This window comes from Pan troglodytes, chromosome 19, assembly GCF_028858775.2.
Source record: "Pan troglodytes isolate AG18354 chromosome 19, NHGRI_mPanTro3-v2.0_pri, whole genome shotgun sequence".
Lineage (NCBI taxonomy): Eukaryota > Metazoa > Chordata > Mammalia > Primates > Hominidae > Pan > Pan troglodytes.
Genome location: NC_072417.2, coordinates 92,960,372 through 92,974,908, shown reverse-complemented (window position 1 = coordinate 92,974,908; position 14,537 = coordinate 92,960,372). Strand labels below are relative to the sequence as shown.

Sequence of the window (14,537 nt, the reverse complement as noted above, 5' to 3'; positions counted from 1 at the left end):
CTGACAGTTCTCAGGCTGGGTGAGCTACCGAACTCACTCCCCTACCTTCAGCGTGATGGTAGCCAGCGGTTGCTTGCAACTCTGGCTTGGGAGAAGAAACCAAACCAGGGCAGAGAGTAGCAGCTGCCGGCGGCTCTGATCGCCGGGAGATGCTCTGGAGCTCGGCCACCTGTGCGGGACGGACCACAGCTTTCCGGATGGAGGCTCCCTTCCTTTCATGATGGGTGGGCGATGCCTAGTTTCCTGCAGTCATTCCCCACATCAGATCCTCCTCCTTATAGTCAGGGCTGCCCAGCCGCAGACATCACCAATGAGAGGCCCGGGCTTAGAAGAAGCCGGCGTGTGCAGAAGCTGGGGGGGTTCCCAGACCCAGAGCCACATTCCAGCCTTTCATCTAAGGGCAGCCGGGGTTGGGCTGACAGCACTGACGGATGTTTAGTGAGTTTCCCTGGAGGGTTCTCCCAGAGTTCCACCCACACGCAACGAAGGAGGTCTGTTCCCAGGAGGTTCTCTTAGCACATGGCCCGCCAGGGCTCAGAACTGGATTCCAGGGCACTCAGCGTTGGGACCCAGGTCTCCTGGACTGCAGGGACCATGCAGCCGGGCAGGGGGTGGTGGGGAGAAGGCCACTCTGGCAGGTCTCCAGAGAGGAGCTCCAGGGCTCCCCAGGAAGGAGCAGTTTTGCCATCTTCGGCAAAGGGGGTGATGGTTTTTGTTTGGTGTAGTTCTGTCCCCTCCCGCTAGCAGCCAACTCCACTGGGACTCACTGTTTCCTGCTTCTGAGGTTGGCGACAGTGGCCTCTGATTATACTTGGAAATAAAACCCCCGTGTTTACATATTCATCGGGCTTCCCTCTCCCCCTTCCAATGGCCCTTCAGCGACGAGGCCTGCACCAGCGGCCAGCTGGTCGTTGCCAGCCGAGAGAGCCAGTACAAGGTTTTCCACTTCCACCACGGCGGCCTGGACAAGCTGTCTGACGTGTTCCAGCAGTGGAAATACTGCACCGAGATGCAGCTCAAAGACCAGGTAGCCCAGCAGACCGCCCCAGAATGCCCAGCGGTTGACACTCCGCACCCCCCACAGGCCCCATCTCCCTCCTGGGTCCTGTGTCTGGGGTCCCCGGGCCCGGGGGCTTACGGGGTGTGACCCACGGTAGTTTTTGGCCATCAGAGCAGCAACTTTGGGTTTGAAACCTTTGGCCAGGGCTTTTGGTAAAGTCAGTGCCCTGCACTTGAAAAATCATGTTTTGACAAGACTTCCTGCCATATTTTGCTCAATCTACGTACAAATGTAATAAGAGCTCTTTAATTATCTGTTTAAGATACTGTATGTGCTTATTAGAAATGGGGCTGACTTTAAAATTCCCTTCCTTCCCACAGAGCCTCCTGCTGGCTTCCCTTATTACAGTAGCATGGCTTTTTTTCCCCCTACATTGAACAACCTTTGATTTTTGAATTAAATGTCAGCTGCAGTTTTGCCCTGGATTCGTGACTGCTCGCGGAGACAATCTGACAGGCTGGCTCCCTGCTCGCAGAACAGCGATCCCTTTGTATGTGGCCAATCACATGTAATTCATTGCAGGCCCTCCCGGCAGAGGGAAGTTAGGCCGAACGAGGCATTAATTCCGTTTTTGCGGCTGGGGTTGGAGAGAGTGGGGGGCGGCGGCACAGTGGGCCGGGGAGGAGAGAGCCGCAAAGGGAAACCGATTTTAAGATGAAGGTATTTTCATTTTAATTGCGCCTAATTACACTCGCCATTTAGGGGTTTGTATGCAGGGGACGGCCCTTGCCCTCCTTTCAGAAGAGAGAGAGGCTTTTAATCCTGGGAAAAGCACTGCTGGCCTCTGAAGCCGCGCGGCTGAGATCCTGACCTTTGCCCAGTTTTCCTCCCGTCCAGCAGGTCGCCCCCGATAAGACATGCATGCAGTTCTCCATCCGCCGCCCCAAGCTGCCGTCCTCCGAGACGCACCCCGAGGAGAGCATGTACAAGAGGCTCGGCGTCTCCGCCTGGCTCAACCACCTGAATGAGCTGGGCCAGGTGGAGGAGGAGTACAAGCTGCGGAAGGTGAGGTCCGGGCCCGCCCAGCCGGCCCCGCGGAGAGCCGGCCGGGAACCGGGAACGAGCGAGAGGGAAGGAGGAGGGCCAGGGCCTGGCCGCCCGCCCGCACCCACGGGCCACCTCCTCGTGAGGGCCCCGTTTTCTTGTGTGAGGCTCTCTGTGAACACACCGATAAAGCAATCAAAGCTGCTGCGTTGGAAAAAAAAAAAACCTCCCTCGAGGGTTTGGGGGGATACCGTGTCAGCCTGCATAGAAGGGTTTGCAGTGAAATGCAGCATTTCCAAAACCAGGGATTAGGCCATGACGTGAGAACGACACGTTAATCTGAGCGCCACCCCAGGGGGGGCATTGACATTGAAATGAGCCGGGTTTGTGTCCTGTATGGGAATTGAAGGCCACTGCTTTCCCCTTGTAAATATGTGCAAATTGCAGAGATCTGAATCAAGGAGCACCAAAAACCACCAAAACACACATCTCTGGGGATTTGGGGGTTCTTTGAGCTGCCCTATTTTTATCCCCCCCCCAACTTTTGCCGCTTCCTCCAGGCCATTTTCTTTGGCGGTATTGATGTGTCAATCCGCGGGGAGGTCTGGCCCTTCCTGCTGCGCTATTACAGCCACGAGTCCACGTCGGAGGAGCGGGAGGCGCTGAGGCTGCAGAAGCGAAAGGAGTACTCTGAGATCCAGCAGAAAAGGTAACCGCCGGGGCCAGCCCGGCCCACCCCGCCGAGCCGCGGAGGAAAATGTCATTTGAAAAGGCAATTTGAGGTGCAATTCAGCATTGATAATATGTTTCGTGACCCATAGTTTCTTTCAAAAATGGGTCTCCCAGGAATGTGAGTGATAGGGTGGGATAAGTGCAGTCATTAAACCAAGCACTCGGGCTTCGGAACTGCGGGGCTCGTTAGCTCACATGTCAAGGTTTTAGAATTCTCGTTCAACAGACTTAACTAGGCGCTGACGTCCCACAGCTGAAGGCTGGGGCTGGGAGCAGGGCCTGGAGGGGTGAAGGCATCCGGAGACTGTGTCCCACTTGGGCTCTGCTAACCCGGGACTGGGCTCAGCTCTCTCTCCAGGAGGCTGGGACTGGGTGAAGCCCCTGGGCTGTGCTCAGCTCCCCTCCAGAACGCTGGGCGAGGGCCAAGGCCTCATTACCCACTGGGCTGCAACTTGCTGTCCTCCCTGGGACGCTGGAGCCTGTGAGGCTGAGTTAATATCAAGGAGAGCCTTGGATACACGCCACCCATCCGCCGCATCCGGGGAGGGTCTGCAGCTGGCAGCAGCCGCCCAGCTCCCATCCAGGGAACGGGGGTTGGGAGGAAGGGTGGCTTCCTGCAGTGTGTGCGCCACACGATGCCTCTGGGTGCCACCCGCTGACCCCGGCTGGGTGCTCGGCTCCACACAGGCTCTCCATGACTCCCGAGGAGCACAGAGCTTTCTGGCGCAATGTGCAGTTTACTGTGGACAAAGACGTGGTCCGGACGGATCGGAACAACCAGTTCTTCCGGGGGGAAGACAATCCCAATGTGGAGAGCATGAGGTACTCCCTCCCCAGCCAGCTCCTTTCCCATCTGCAAGTCTGCAAGCCTCACCTGACCGCTCTGGGAAGTGGATGAGCCCCCAGCGAGTTTCTGCAGGGGCTCTCTTCCAGGTTCATACATCAAAGCCCCAGAAGTGAAGGATACGCTACTCATGAGCTACGTCAGTTGGCATCTCAGAGCCATGGCATCCCAGGGAAGCCACCCAGGTCCCTGCCCACAGAGCCCCTCTATCCCCTGGGCACCACCAAGCCTGTCCTTGCTTGGCTCACACTAACCATGGACCAGCTTCTCCATGCACCCCCTCCATCTCCCCGTGGGTGGTCCCGTAGTCATACAGCCACACAGAGCCAGAGGCTGGCATCTGTGACATTCTGCTACAGCCTAGCAAATAATTGCACAAAATTAGCAGCCCACAGAAATGTCCCTGCCAGCCCACCCCTTGTCACAGGCAGTCCACCCTTCAGAAAATCAGAGCCATGTACCCCCTTAACCTCTGCTCTCAAGATTCTGGGCCTAGACAGCAGCTAATAGCAGGCCATTACTTTTTTTTTTTTTTTTTTTTTTTTGAGACGGAGTCTCGCTCTGTCATCCAGACTGGAGTGTAGTGGTGTGATCTCGGCTCACTGCAACTTCCGCTTTCCCGGTTCAAGCGATTCTCCAGTCTCAGCCTCCCAAGTAGCTGAGATTACAGGCTTGCACCCCACCATGCCCGGCTAAGTTTTGTATTTTTAGTAGAGACAGGGTTTCACCATGTTGGCCAGGCTAGTGTCGAACTCCTGACCTCAGGTGATCTGCCCACCTCAGCCTCCCAAAGTGCTGGGATTGTAGGCGTGGGCCACCGCGCCCGGCCAGGCCATTACCTTTTGCAAAGCAAGGGTCTGTGTGTCTGGAAGCTAAGCTTGGGCTCTGAGATGGTGGCACAGCTGCCTTCCATTGAGGTGAAGGCAAGCGAGGGAAGGCAGGGTCCACGGCCCAGGGTTCTGCAGGCTGGGCAGTGTGCCGCGGTGAGGGTCATCCCCACCCACTGCTGTCTCCACCGCCTCCCAGGAGGATCCTGCTGAACTACGCCGTGTACAACCCTGCCGTCGGCTATTCCCAAGGGATGTCGGACCTGGTGGCGCCCATCTTGGCCGAGGTCCTGGATGAGTCAGACACCTTCTGGTGCTTTGTGGGTTTGATGCAGAACACGATCTTCGTCAGCTCCCCCCGGGACGAGGACATGGAGAAACAACTGGTGAGGCTCAGGGGGATGGGTGCATCCAAGGGCATGTGAGGGCCTGTGTTGCCTCTCCCCTTGTAGCCGGGGTTGCCGTGGTGATGCGTGGCTTGGCTGCTGTAGGTCAGTGGGCAGTGGAAACGCCAGGATAGGACTTGCCCGTGGGATATGGGCAGCTTAGCCTATCTCGGCCTCCGGGGATGGCCCTCTGACTCCCTGCAGGTCCAGAGGCCGCATTGTGTGGGCCGCTCTGGTGGCCTTCCACCCCTGCACGTGACAACCTGGCCCAAGCTCCCTGGCTGGCAAGGAAGAGGTGGCACCATCATACCCAGCCCCCTCTGAGCCTTAGAAAATGGGTCCTCAGGTGTGTCTAAGCTGCTCCCTGCAGGAGTCAACACAGCCAGGGCTTCTGAGTGCAGACAGGAAGAGGAGGGGCTCCTGAAACCCCCTGAGGTCTCCGGGGCAGTCCTCACACCCCACCCCTCCCCTGGGGTGCCCTGCTGACACCTCTCCCGTCAAGGCCTCCTCAACAGGACCAGCCCTATGTAGACCAGGAAGCACTGAATGTCCGTGGTGGGGCTGAGCCCAGCTAGGTAAGGCAGCGCCGGAGGGCCAGTGTGTGGGACCCAACCAGGGCTGAGCCAGGGCACCTGCTCACTGTTCTCAGCACACATCACCCATGTCAACCAAGTGCCTGCCGGGTGCAGTCACCAGACATTCACCCTCCCGGCTGGGCCAGGAGGCTGACATTGTGAGCAGAGGACGCTGGGTGTCGGGGAGCACTGTGGGAGGTGCCCGTGATAAGGACAAGAGGGCTCCTGCACCGGGGACAGCTCCAGGGTGTGTGGGGTCTGGCCCTGAATGTCGCTAAGGCTGGGCTGAGCGGAGCAGTCCCAGTGGTGGGACTGAGTGACCTGGTCTTCCTGGACCAGACCCGTCACAAGTAGTGAGGGTGGAGCTGATGGAGGGCCTTGAAGGCCAGGGCCACAGAGTGAGTCTCATAGAACAGGGGTCCCCACTGCGCGGCCACGGAGCGTGTCTCATAGAACAGGGGTCCCCACTGCGCGGCCACGGAGCGTGTCTCATAGAACGGGGGTCCCCACCCCCAGGCCACAGAGCATGTCTCAGAATGGGGTCCCCCCCAGGACACAGAGTGTGACTTGTAGAACGGGGTTCCCCAGCCCCAGGCCACAGAGTGTGTCTCATAGAACGGGGGTCCCCACCCCCAGGACACAGAGCGTGTCTCAGAATGGGGTCCCCCCCCAGGACACAGAGTGTGACTTGTAGAACGGGGTTCCCCAGCCCCAGGCCACAGAGTGTGTCTCATAGAACAGGGGTCCCCACCCCCAGGACACAGAGCGTGTCTCAGAATGGGGTCCCCACCCCAGGACACAGAGTGTGACTCGTAGAATGGGGTCCCCACCCCAGGACACAGAGTGTGACTTGTAGAACGGGGTTCCCCAGCCCCAGGCCACGGAGTGTGTCTCATAGAATGGGATCCCCACTCCCAGGCCCAGGACTGGTACTGGTCCATGGCCTGTTAGGAACTGGCCGCACCGCAGGAGGTGAGCGGTGGACGGGCCAGCGAGCATTCCCGCCTGAGCTCCACCTGCCGTCAGATCAGCGGCCGCATTAGATTCTCACAGAAGCTCGAACACGAGAACCCTACTGTGAACTGAGCCTGTGAGGGGTCTAGGTTGTGTGCTGCTTATGAGAATCTAATGCCTGATGATGTGAGGGGGAACAGTTTCAACCTGAAACCATTCGCACTACCTTGTCCGTGGAAAAATTGTCTTCCAGGAAACGGGTCCCTAGTGCCAAAAAGGTTGGGGACCGCTGCTATAGACTGCTAGTGGGTCGCTGATGACAGGCTGGGAGAGCTGATGCCAACAGAGGATTTGAAGGCAAAGGAGCCCAAGCAGGGAGGTGCAGGCACCTGCACAGGGGGCGGGAGTGGAGCATCTGCAAGGGGGTCAGCCACACGAGTGGGCTTGACCTGGCCGTAGGCCACAGGGCGGAGGGCTGGCCGCACAGCTTCAGCGCAGTCTCCCATGGGAACAATGGGCCACCTGTGTGGGAAGGGGGCATGTGGCCCCGAGCTCTGCCCCAGGATCCCCCCAGCTGTGATCTAACTCCACCTGGGCCGGGGGGCTGAACCCAGCCAAGCCTGCTCACTCTGCATCAACGGGTGTGTGTGACGTCAGGTGTCCACATTGCTTGGGGAGGCAGTTACAGTGTCCAACGCCATTCGCCTCTGACGGCTCATGGCAGCGCATGGCTGGGTGACTCACTGAATGCTGGAGATTGATTTTCCAGCGGCATTGATGAAGTCAGCAGCCTGGGCCCGAGTGCTGCCAGAAATAGCCCCAATCTTGTCCCACATCATTGGGAGGTGACCTTAATGGCAGGAATCGAGCATCCTGGGGCTCAGATACATCCCCTTCCTGCCCTAAAACAGCCCTGGAAGATGATAGATCTGGGTGAGCATAGCCGAAGAGGGGTGAGGGGGCTCCCTGGATGATCCACTCACCTCACCAGGAGGAGTGGACGTGGGAAACAGCCCCCAAGTGTCCACTGAGGGTGGGGAGCCTTCCTGGCCATGGAGCGGCTGCCAGCGTCCTGCCACGCCCGGGCACAACACTCTGCCTCACCCTGGACCACACCACAGCCTCCGGAACAGTCAGATCTGGGAGGAACTGGCAGAGGCAGGTGTGAGCCGATTCCAGCGGCGGAATAGAGCGTTGGGGGGCAGGCACATGCAGCAGGTAGAGGCCCCTGGGTGTGCTTTTCCAGGCTGGGGTGGCCCAGGGAAGGGCCCCAGTGGGAGTGGGCTTCCTGGGCAGCAGGCCCGCATGGGACCGGAGCTAACTAACGCGTGATGGCCTCGCCCCCAGCTGTACCTGCGTGAGCTGCTGCGGCTGACGCACGTGCGCTTCTACCAGCACCTGGTCTCGCTGGGCGAGGACGGCCTGCAGATGCTCTTCTGCCACCGCTGGCTCCTTCTGTGCTTCAAGCGGGAGTTCCCCGAGGCCGAAGCGCTGCGGATCTGGGAGGCCTGTTGGGCCCACTACCAGGTGACCAGGGCAGGGGCCAGGGCTGGGGAGGTTGGGACCATGGCCCCTGAACCACCGTGGCCACCCTGCCTGCTGCCCCTGTCCGCCCCCCCACCCACAGCCACACATTAGCCCCCCATACGGCGACTGCCTTCCCGTCCCACGTGGCTGGCTTCAGACCTTACAGCTCGCCTCCCCAGTCACTGAAATCGATGCAAATTGCCCGCTGACTGCACTCATTACCACTTTCTGGGGCTGAGCTCCCTCCTGTCACAACCAATCAGTGTGAGTGACACTGTGGGGGGCCTACACTAGGCCACAGCAGCCCAGGACGCTGGTGCCCACGAGCGTGAGCCAGCACCGCCCCACCCCCTCGGGACTGCCCTGCCACGAGGGCCAACTCACCTGTTACCCTGCTGTGCAGAGAAAGGGCCTGAGATCCCACTTCCCTGTCGGCCCCTCCAGAGGGCCCCAATCAGTGATACCGACTTCCACTCTCCGTCCACCGTCACCAGCATCTTCTCAGCAAATTCCTCTTGGAGCACAGCACTGGCTCTGTCACATGGCCTTAACGCCCAAACTAGGGACAAGCTGGAGATGTCAAAAGATAAGCAAGTCTCTTTGAATCCATCAGCCTTTTAAAAAAAAAACCTCACATCGACGCATCCAGGAGGGCTGGACCCTTTTGCAGGAGCTGGCTCTATCCACCACGGCAGCTCCAGCAGCCTCCATCAGAGAACCCTGAAGATGGAGGCAAACACCCATCTGCTGGAAGACATTTGTGTCAGCGTCTCCTGTCCTCACTCACACCGCAGGGGGCTGATGTCTGATGAAAGCGAGTCTGAAGCCACCGAGTGCCGGTACCACATGCCGCCTTTGCATGCGGTCATCGGCTCGCCCCTGGCCCGGGTCTAGGTTTCCCTCCTGGCTTAGCCTGCTGGACGTGGACGTGCAGGGTGGACGATCTGCATTAACGAAGGGAAGCACGGCATGGACGGTCTGAGGGGCTTCATTCCCACCACCCCCGAAGAAAAAAAATCGTGCCTCATTGCACGTTTTCCCAGTGGCAGATTTGCCGCCCTCATTCCTTTACGTTCAGGCTGATGTTACCCGTGAACTCAGGGCGTGGCCCGGCAGATGGGTCCCTTTCCCATGGACACCTACTGTGTCCCAAGTGTAATGAGATCTAGTCAGAATTCCAGCGGGAGGCCCACGTGACATGGGATCTCTGTTGGCTGCCATTGTGTTGGAAGTCCACAAAGCAAGTTTCTGTTGTTCTCAGACTGTGGGCTCGATTTAGCCACAGTCGGTCCTATCCCTCGATCAGTTTGGTAGTATTACGGGGTGGGGGTGGGGGTGGGCTGCTGATGAGCTGAGAGTGAGCTCTGTGGAATGGGAAGGTTGCTGCCAGGTAAGGCCTTTAACTGTTCAGTGACCCCTGAGCGAGAAAAGGCTTTTGATGCTATCCGTCCGCTGCCAGCATGTGGTGGGGCTGGACGGCCCTACGCCCTGCCTGTCCTGGGAACTGAAATCTGCCTATGCTGTGCAGGCTGTGGAGATCGTGCCCTCCCTCTTCCTCCCTCCCCACATTCCTCTCCCAGAGAAGCTGGGCGTCCACCTTCCTGCAACCCCTCCGCTGTGTCTCGCACCAGCCACAGTTCAAATCACTGCAAAAGGATCCGTCAGAGCCAAAACAAGACCGTCCCAGATTAGTTCAGAGGAAGCAGCCGGGCAGCCTGGTGCATGGTCTCTCCAGGAGCAGGCTGGGGCGTGGGAGTCACCTGTAGCCTCTGCCCTCATGGTGTGCTCTGCTCAGCCTGGGCCGGGGACACCGTTCCGTCTGGTTTGTGTGGTCGACGTCAGGAGACTAAACATGGACTTCCCAGTGCCCCCGTCCTTCCTGTGCCTCCGGAAGCGTGTGTGCATCAAAGGTGGCGTGCCTTGAGGCGGCCAGGCCGGAGAGCACACAGGATGCAGCCGTCAGGACCTGGCGTGGGCTTCCTGCTGCGCACAGCGCGTTGCTGGCAGGCCCCGTGAGGCGGTCTTTAAAGGGAGGGCTGCGGAGTCCTCAAAGTATGCCCGAAAAGAGGCTCAAGGACAGGGCGATCATTTCAGCCACCCTGTGGGTGAGCTGCTGTGCCCGCTCTGTTAGGATCTTCCCACTTTTCTAGCCACAAACCCTAGAGTCATCTCTGGGGCATGATTGGGGGGTGTGGCCTGGAGCCAGGAGGACAGGCTGACCCGTGGGTGGCTGCCAGAGGTGCATTCCATGACCCGCTGGAGTGAGTTCTGACCCAGACTTCCGCACACACCGTTGCTCAGGACCATTACAAATGAGTCCTCCCCATGAGCACAGGCCAGGCCTTCTGAGGAAGGGTGCTCTTTGTACCCCCCCACCCCCACCCTGTCATGGAGACCACCCACATCACCACCCAGGAGAGCAGCAGCAGCCCATGGGGGCTGAGCTCAGCATCGTCCCCTCTGGATGTCACAGCAGCCTGGGCATGCGGGTACTGGGACAGACCCCATGTGCAGATGGGGAAACTTAGGGCCGAAGAGGCGGTGCAGCTTGCCCAGGGCCACACGGCCCCCGAGTTGGGCTGTGAGCCCAGACCCCTCGCCCTGGAGCCCTCACTCGCACCCTGGCACTCAGTTTCCCCCTGAGTGCAGGGCCTGGGGCTCGGTCAGAGCCCGTGTCTGAACTCTACCCGCCTCCACAGACGGACTACTTCCACCTTTTCATCTGCGTGGCCATCGTGGCCATCTACGGGGATGACGTCATCGAGCAGCAGCTGGCCACGGACCAGATGCTCCTGCACTTCGGAAACCTGGCCATGCACATGAACGGGGAGCTCGTTCTCCGGAAGGTGAGGCTGCCCCAGATGTGGGCCCCACCCCGCCCCGCCCCCAGAGCCCCACCCCACCAGCTCGTTCTCAGAAAGGTGAGGCTGCCCCAGATGTGGGCCCCACCCCGCCCCGCCCCCAGAGCCCCATCCCCACCATGGCCCCCCAGCACGTGCCCTCCCCAACCCATAGCACTGGGGGCTCCCCACTAAGGCCTCGTGGTCAGCACCTGTCTCGGCCTGGCTGTGTCACCTCACTTTCCTGGGGTGCCATCCCTGACACAGGAGCCTCCCTCGCTGGCTGAGGAGGGAACGAATTCACCGGGGCTGACAGACAGGACAGGTTCCCTACCCTGGGGTACCTCGCTTACAACCCAGAACTGGGAACACTGAGAAGGAGGCTGGACCTGGGGACAGGGTGGCCAGAATACTGGGGACCTTGGGCTTTGGCCCCTTCCCCCACTTCCCAGACGCCTCCTGGAGATGCTGCCCGTTAGCTCTCTGGTGGTCCTCAGGGCAGTGAGGGGGGGTCCCGAGGTCGGTGGTGTCCTCTGGCACAGGACACAGATCCTGCAGGAGCTGAGAGGCTGCTGGGGGTGGGGGGTGGAGCAAGGTGCGGGGGAAAAAGAGAGGGGTGCTGCCAAAGGGACAGGTGGGCTTGGCTGGGCGCCACCCGGCCCTGTGCTGGTGTTGGTCCTGTTCACCCTCCTGAATGAAGCCCATTCAAGGGCCTTGTTCACCTCGAGCCACCTGTGAGCACAGCCCGAGTGCCTTGTGGGTCCCATCACTGCAGCCACCTAAGACCCAGGGCCCCGTGGTGCCGGTGATGGTGGGAGATGCAGGCAGAGCCCTCAGTCCAGGACTCAGTGAGCCCCCGAGGTGCAGGCCGTTGTTGTTGCTGTTGCTGTCTTTGGCCACTCCCATGGGGACCCTAGGCTGCCAGGCTGTCCCCCGGCCCCTCCTCACCCCCCGTCCTCTGTCTGCAGGCGAGGAGTTTGCTGTACCAGTTCCGCCTCCTGCCCCGGATCCCCTGCAGCCTGCACGATCTGTGTAAGCTGTGCGGGTCAGGCATGTGGGACAGCGGCTCCATGCCCGCGGTGGAGTGCACCGGCCACCATCCCGGCTCGGAGAGCTGTCCCTACGGGGGCACGGTGGAGATACCTTCCCCCAAGTCCCTGAGGGAAGGCAAGAAGGGCCCAAAGACGCCGCAGGACGGCTTCGGCTTCCGCAGATAGGTCGGGCCCCCGACACTGGACAGGGGTTGAGGGGACCTCCTCAGAGGCCCTGGGCACGGGAGGGGGTGGGGCTGGGCGTGAAGGGGACAGGGGATGGTAGAAACCTAAGGAAAATGCTTTTGGGCAACATGAGAGGAACCTTTTCATATTAATGACAAAATTAGAGTCTGGAAGTGACAGAAGTCAGATCTACAGCCACCCAGAGGAAAGTCAGCTCCTGAAACGCTGCAGTGGAACGCGCAGCCACCGCACCTGAGACGCAGGCTGGCTGGGCTCTCCTGCTGGCTGCCCTGGAGGATTTCAACATGTCCCAGGATTTGCTCCAGCCTCGAGGGCAGCCAGACAGCGTCGCCAGGCAATGAGGAAAGCAGAGACAGGAGAGGAAGGCCTCACTCACCCACTGCGTCGAGGGCTGCAGAACACAGAGGGGTCCTGTCCAGGCCCAGGGACATCTTTGCAAGCCAGACACACTTCCTCTTGAGACCTCGTTCTCTCGGAGTGAGCCAAACACACTTCCCAAAACTTCCCCAGCCACAGCTGGGATGCCGATGGAAAGGCATCTGCCATAAAAAAAAAGCAAAAGATAAAAAGCCCAACCGATGTGGGGATAGAGAGGCGGAAGAGCAGTCAGGCTTGAGGAGCTGGCGCTTGTAATGTTTATCCGTTCAAACATTTCGTCCTCCTGGTACACGAAGGGAACTGTCTGCCCAGGAGCCTGAGCCTCAGGCTGTTGGAGAAGCATCTGATGCCTTTTTCTTTGCTGGGGGTCTTCTACGTGAGGTTCCTTGGCGTTGTTTAAGGTCAACCCCACCAAATACAGCAACCAGCTGGGGCTTGAATGGGTCGATGTGTGCGTGTGTCCCTGCGTGCATGCATGCATGCGTGCGTGTTTGTGTTTGCAAGATCCTCTGACAATGATCTGCTTTGTCCCAGGGACGTGGTAGTGTATTAGCTGACCAACCAAGACAAGGACACCTGGAAATAGTTAGACTCTTCCACTTCCCTTCAGGACCTGTGAACTCAGATATGTAAGTCAGCTTCTCAGGTGGTCGGACATGAGAGCGACCACAGTGAAGGAGCCAGCACTCAGGGCTCTCTACCTTCTATGTGGGAATGAGGTCTTCCCAACAGACTCTCCCTCTTCCAAAAGATTGTGTATCAGTTGCTCCTTCTGGGATTTAGAGATGGACAGAAAAGGGTGTGCGATCTATGCTGTGAGAACTCCCAGCCAGCTTAGAAGTGTCGAGCCATTTGCACAGAAAGCCACTCCTTGAGCGAGGAGACCAAATCCCTCCTGAAATCCTCCATCGCGTCCTTCTGGGGAGAAAAACCCTTGATGTGCTGAGAACCATCATGGGGACCAGGACAGAAGGCTTCTTCCCACTCAAAGCTTTTCTCCCTGGAGGGTGGGCACTGCTGGGCCATGCCACTTCAAAGCAGTGTTCCTCAGCAGGAAAGCGGAGGTCACCACTTACCGGCCTCCTCCACCTTCTCGGCTTCTCTTTTCTCCATGAACCCAGGTCGTCCAGCAGGTACTTCCAAGTTCCCAGGTCTGTCTGCCCAAGAGCCTTTTGAGGAGACCGTCCTGGAGCCCCATCAGTGCCCAGATCCTGGGGTACCGACCATTGCTGTCTAGCAGTGGGGGATCCTGTGGTGGGAATGGGGTGGGCTTCTCATCCATGTTGCTTCTGGGAAGAGAGGGTTGCCTTTCTGGGCTAGGGAGGTGGCTGGAGCTTCTGACCTGACCCTCCGCTAGAAACCAGTTATATCCATTGCCACAGCAATACTGTGTAACAAATCCGCCAACACTCGGTGGCCTGCAACAGTCAGCACTGATCTAGGGCAGGAGTCAGCAGTCTGGGCAGGGTGATTCTTCTGGTCTAGGCTGGGCTTGTTTGTTTAGGGCCAGTGGGTTGTTAAGTCCCAGGGGATGCTCATGGTGCAGAGGTCGGACCTGGCCCTGCTCTGTGGTCTCTTGCATCCCTCCTGCAGGCCAGCCATGGCACAGCCAAAGGCACGGAGGGAGAGACAGCAAGTGCCTTTCCAAACCTTGGTGGACACCACACCTGCAGCTCTCCCCTTGGCCACAGCAAGTCACATGGCTGGGCTCAGCATTAAGGGGTGGGGGACAGGCCTGCCACTTTATTGTCCGCTCTGCACAGTCGGGTGGCAGTAGGCTGAGAATTTGGAGGGCTAAAGAACTGGGACTCTGGAGAGTCTGTGTCCTAATAATGCCTGCTTTGGAGCACTCCTTCCCCACCCGCCTGCTCCAGGAGAATAGCGTCCCTGGTCCTAGCATTTCACTAGATACCTCGTGCCTTTGAACCGCTGTGTTTGGGAGGGAGGAAGAGGATAGGCAGGTCCAGGGCTCCCCTCACTTGGGAAGGTCCTAGTAGAAGGCATTCCTTCTGAGTCTCCTGGCCCTACAGCTTCTCACCCCTGCTACTCCCCAAGACCTGACCCGGACCAATCAGCTGCATCTCTGCACCAAGTGCCACCCCCGCCGTGCACTGCTCGCACCTCACGCTCCCCATGGGCTGGCCCGGACCCCAGTGCGGTCTGCACCTCTCAGACCAGCCAGGACCTCGGAA

The 14,537-nt window shown here is 59.2% G+C and overlaps 1 protein-coding gene across 7 annotated transcripts in view; it reads left to right on the top strand.

The window, feature by feature from the left end:
- TBC1D16 (TBC1 domain family member 16) overlaps positions 1-12,785 on the top strand; it is a 96,635-nt gene extending 83,850 nt beyond the window's left edge. For 3 of the 7 annotated variants that reach the window (XM_001159856.8, XM_009433442.5, XM_009433441.5), the window contains exons 5-12: positions 880-1,027; positions 1,898-2,065; positions 2,605-2,753; positions 3,464-3,598; positions 4,647-4,833; positions 7,710-7,889; positions 10,589-10,735; positions 11,698-12,785. In XM_001159856.8, coding sequence (XP_001159856.2) covers positions 880-1,027; positions 1,898-2,065; positions 2,605-2,753; positions 3,464-3,598; positions 4,647-4,833; positions 7,710-7,889; positions 10,589-10,735; positions 11,698-11,946 — 1,363 coding nt within the window. In that variant the 3' untranslated portion in view covers positions 11,947-12,785. Of the gene's footprint in view, positions 1-879; positions 1,028-1,622; positions 1,721-1,897; positions 2,066-2,604; positions 2,754-3,463; positions 3,599-4,646; positions 4,834-7,709; positions 7,890-10,588; positions 10,736-11,697 lie in introns of those variants that run through there. The other 4 variants (XM_063799995.1, XM_009433444.5, XM_063799996.1 and 1 more) reach the window with 4 other exon arrangements.
- The last annotated feature ends 1,752 nt before the right edge of the window (positions 12,786-14,537 follow it).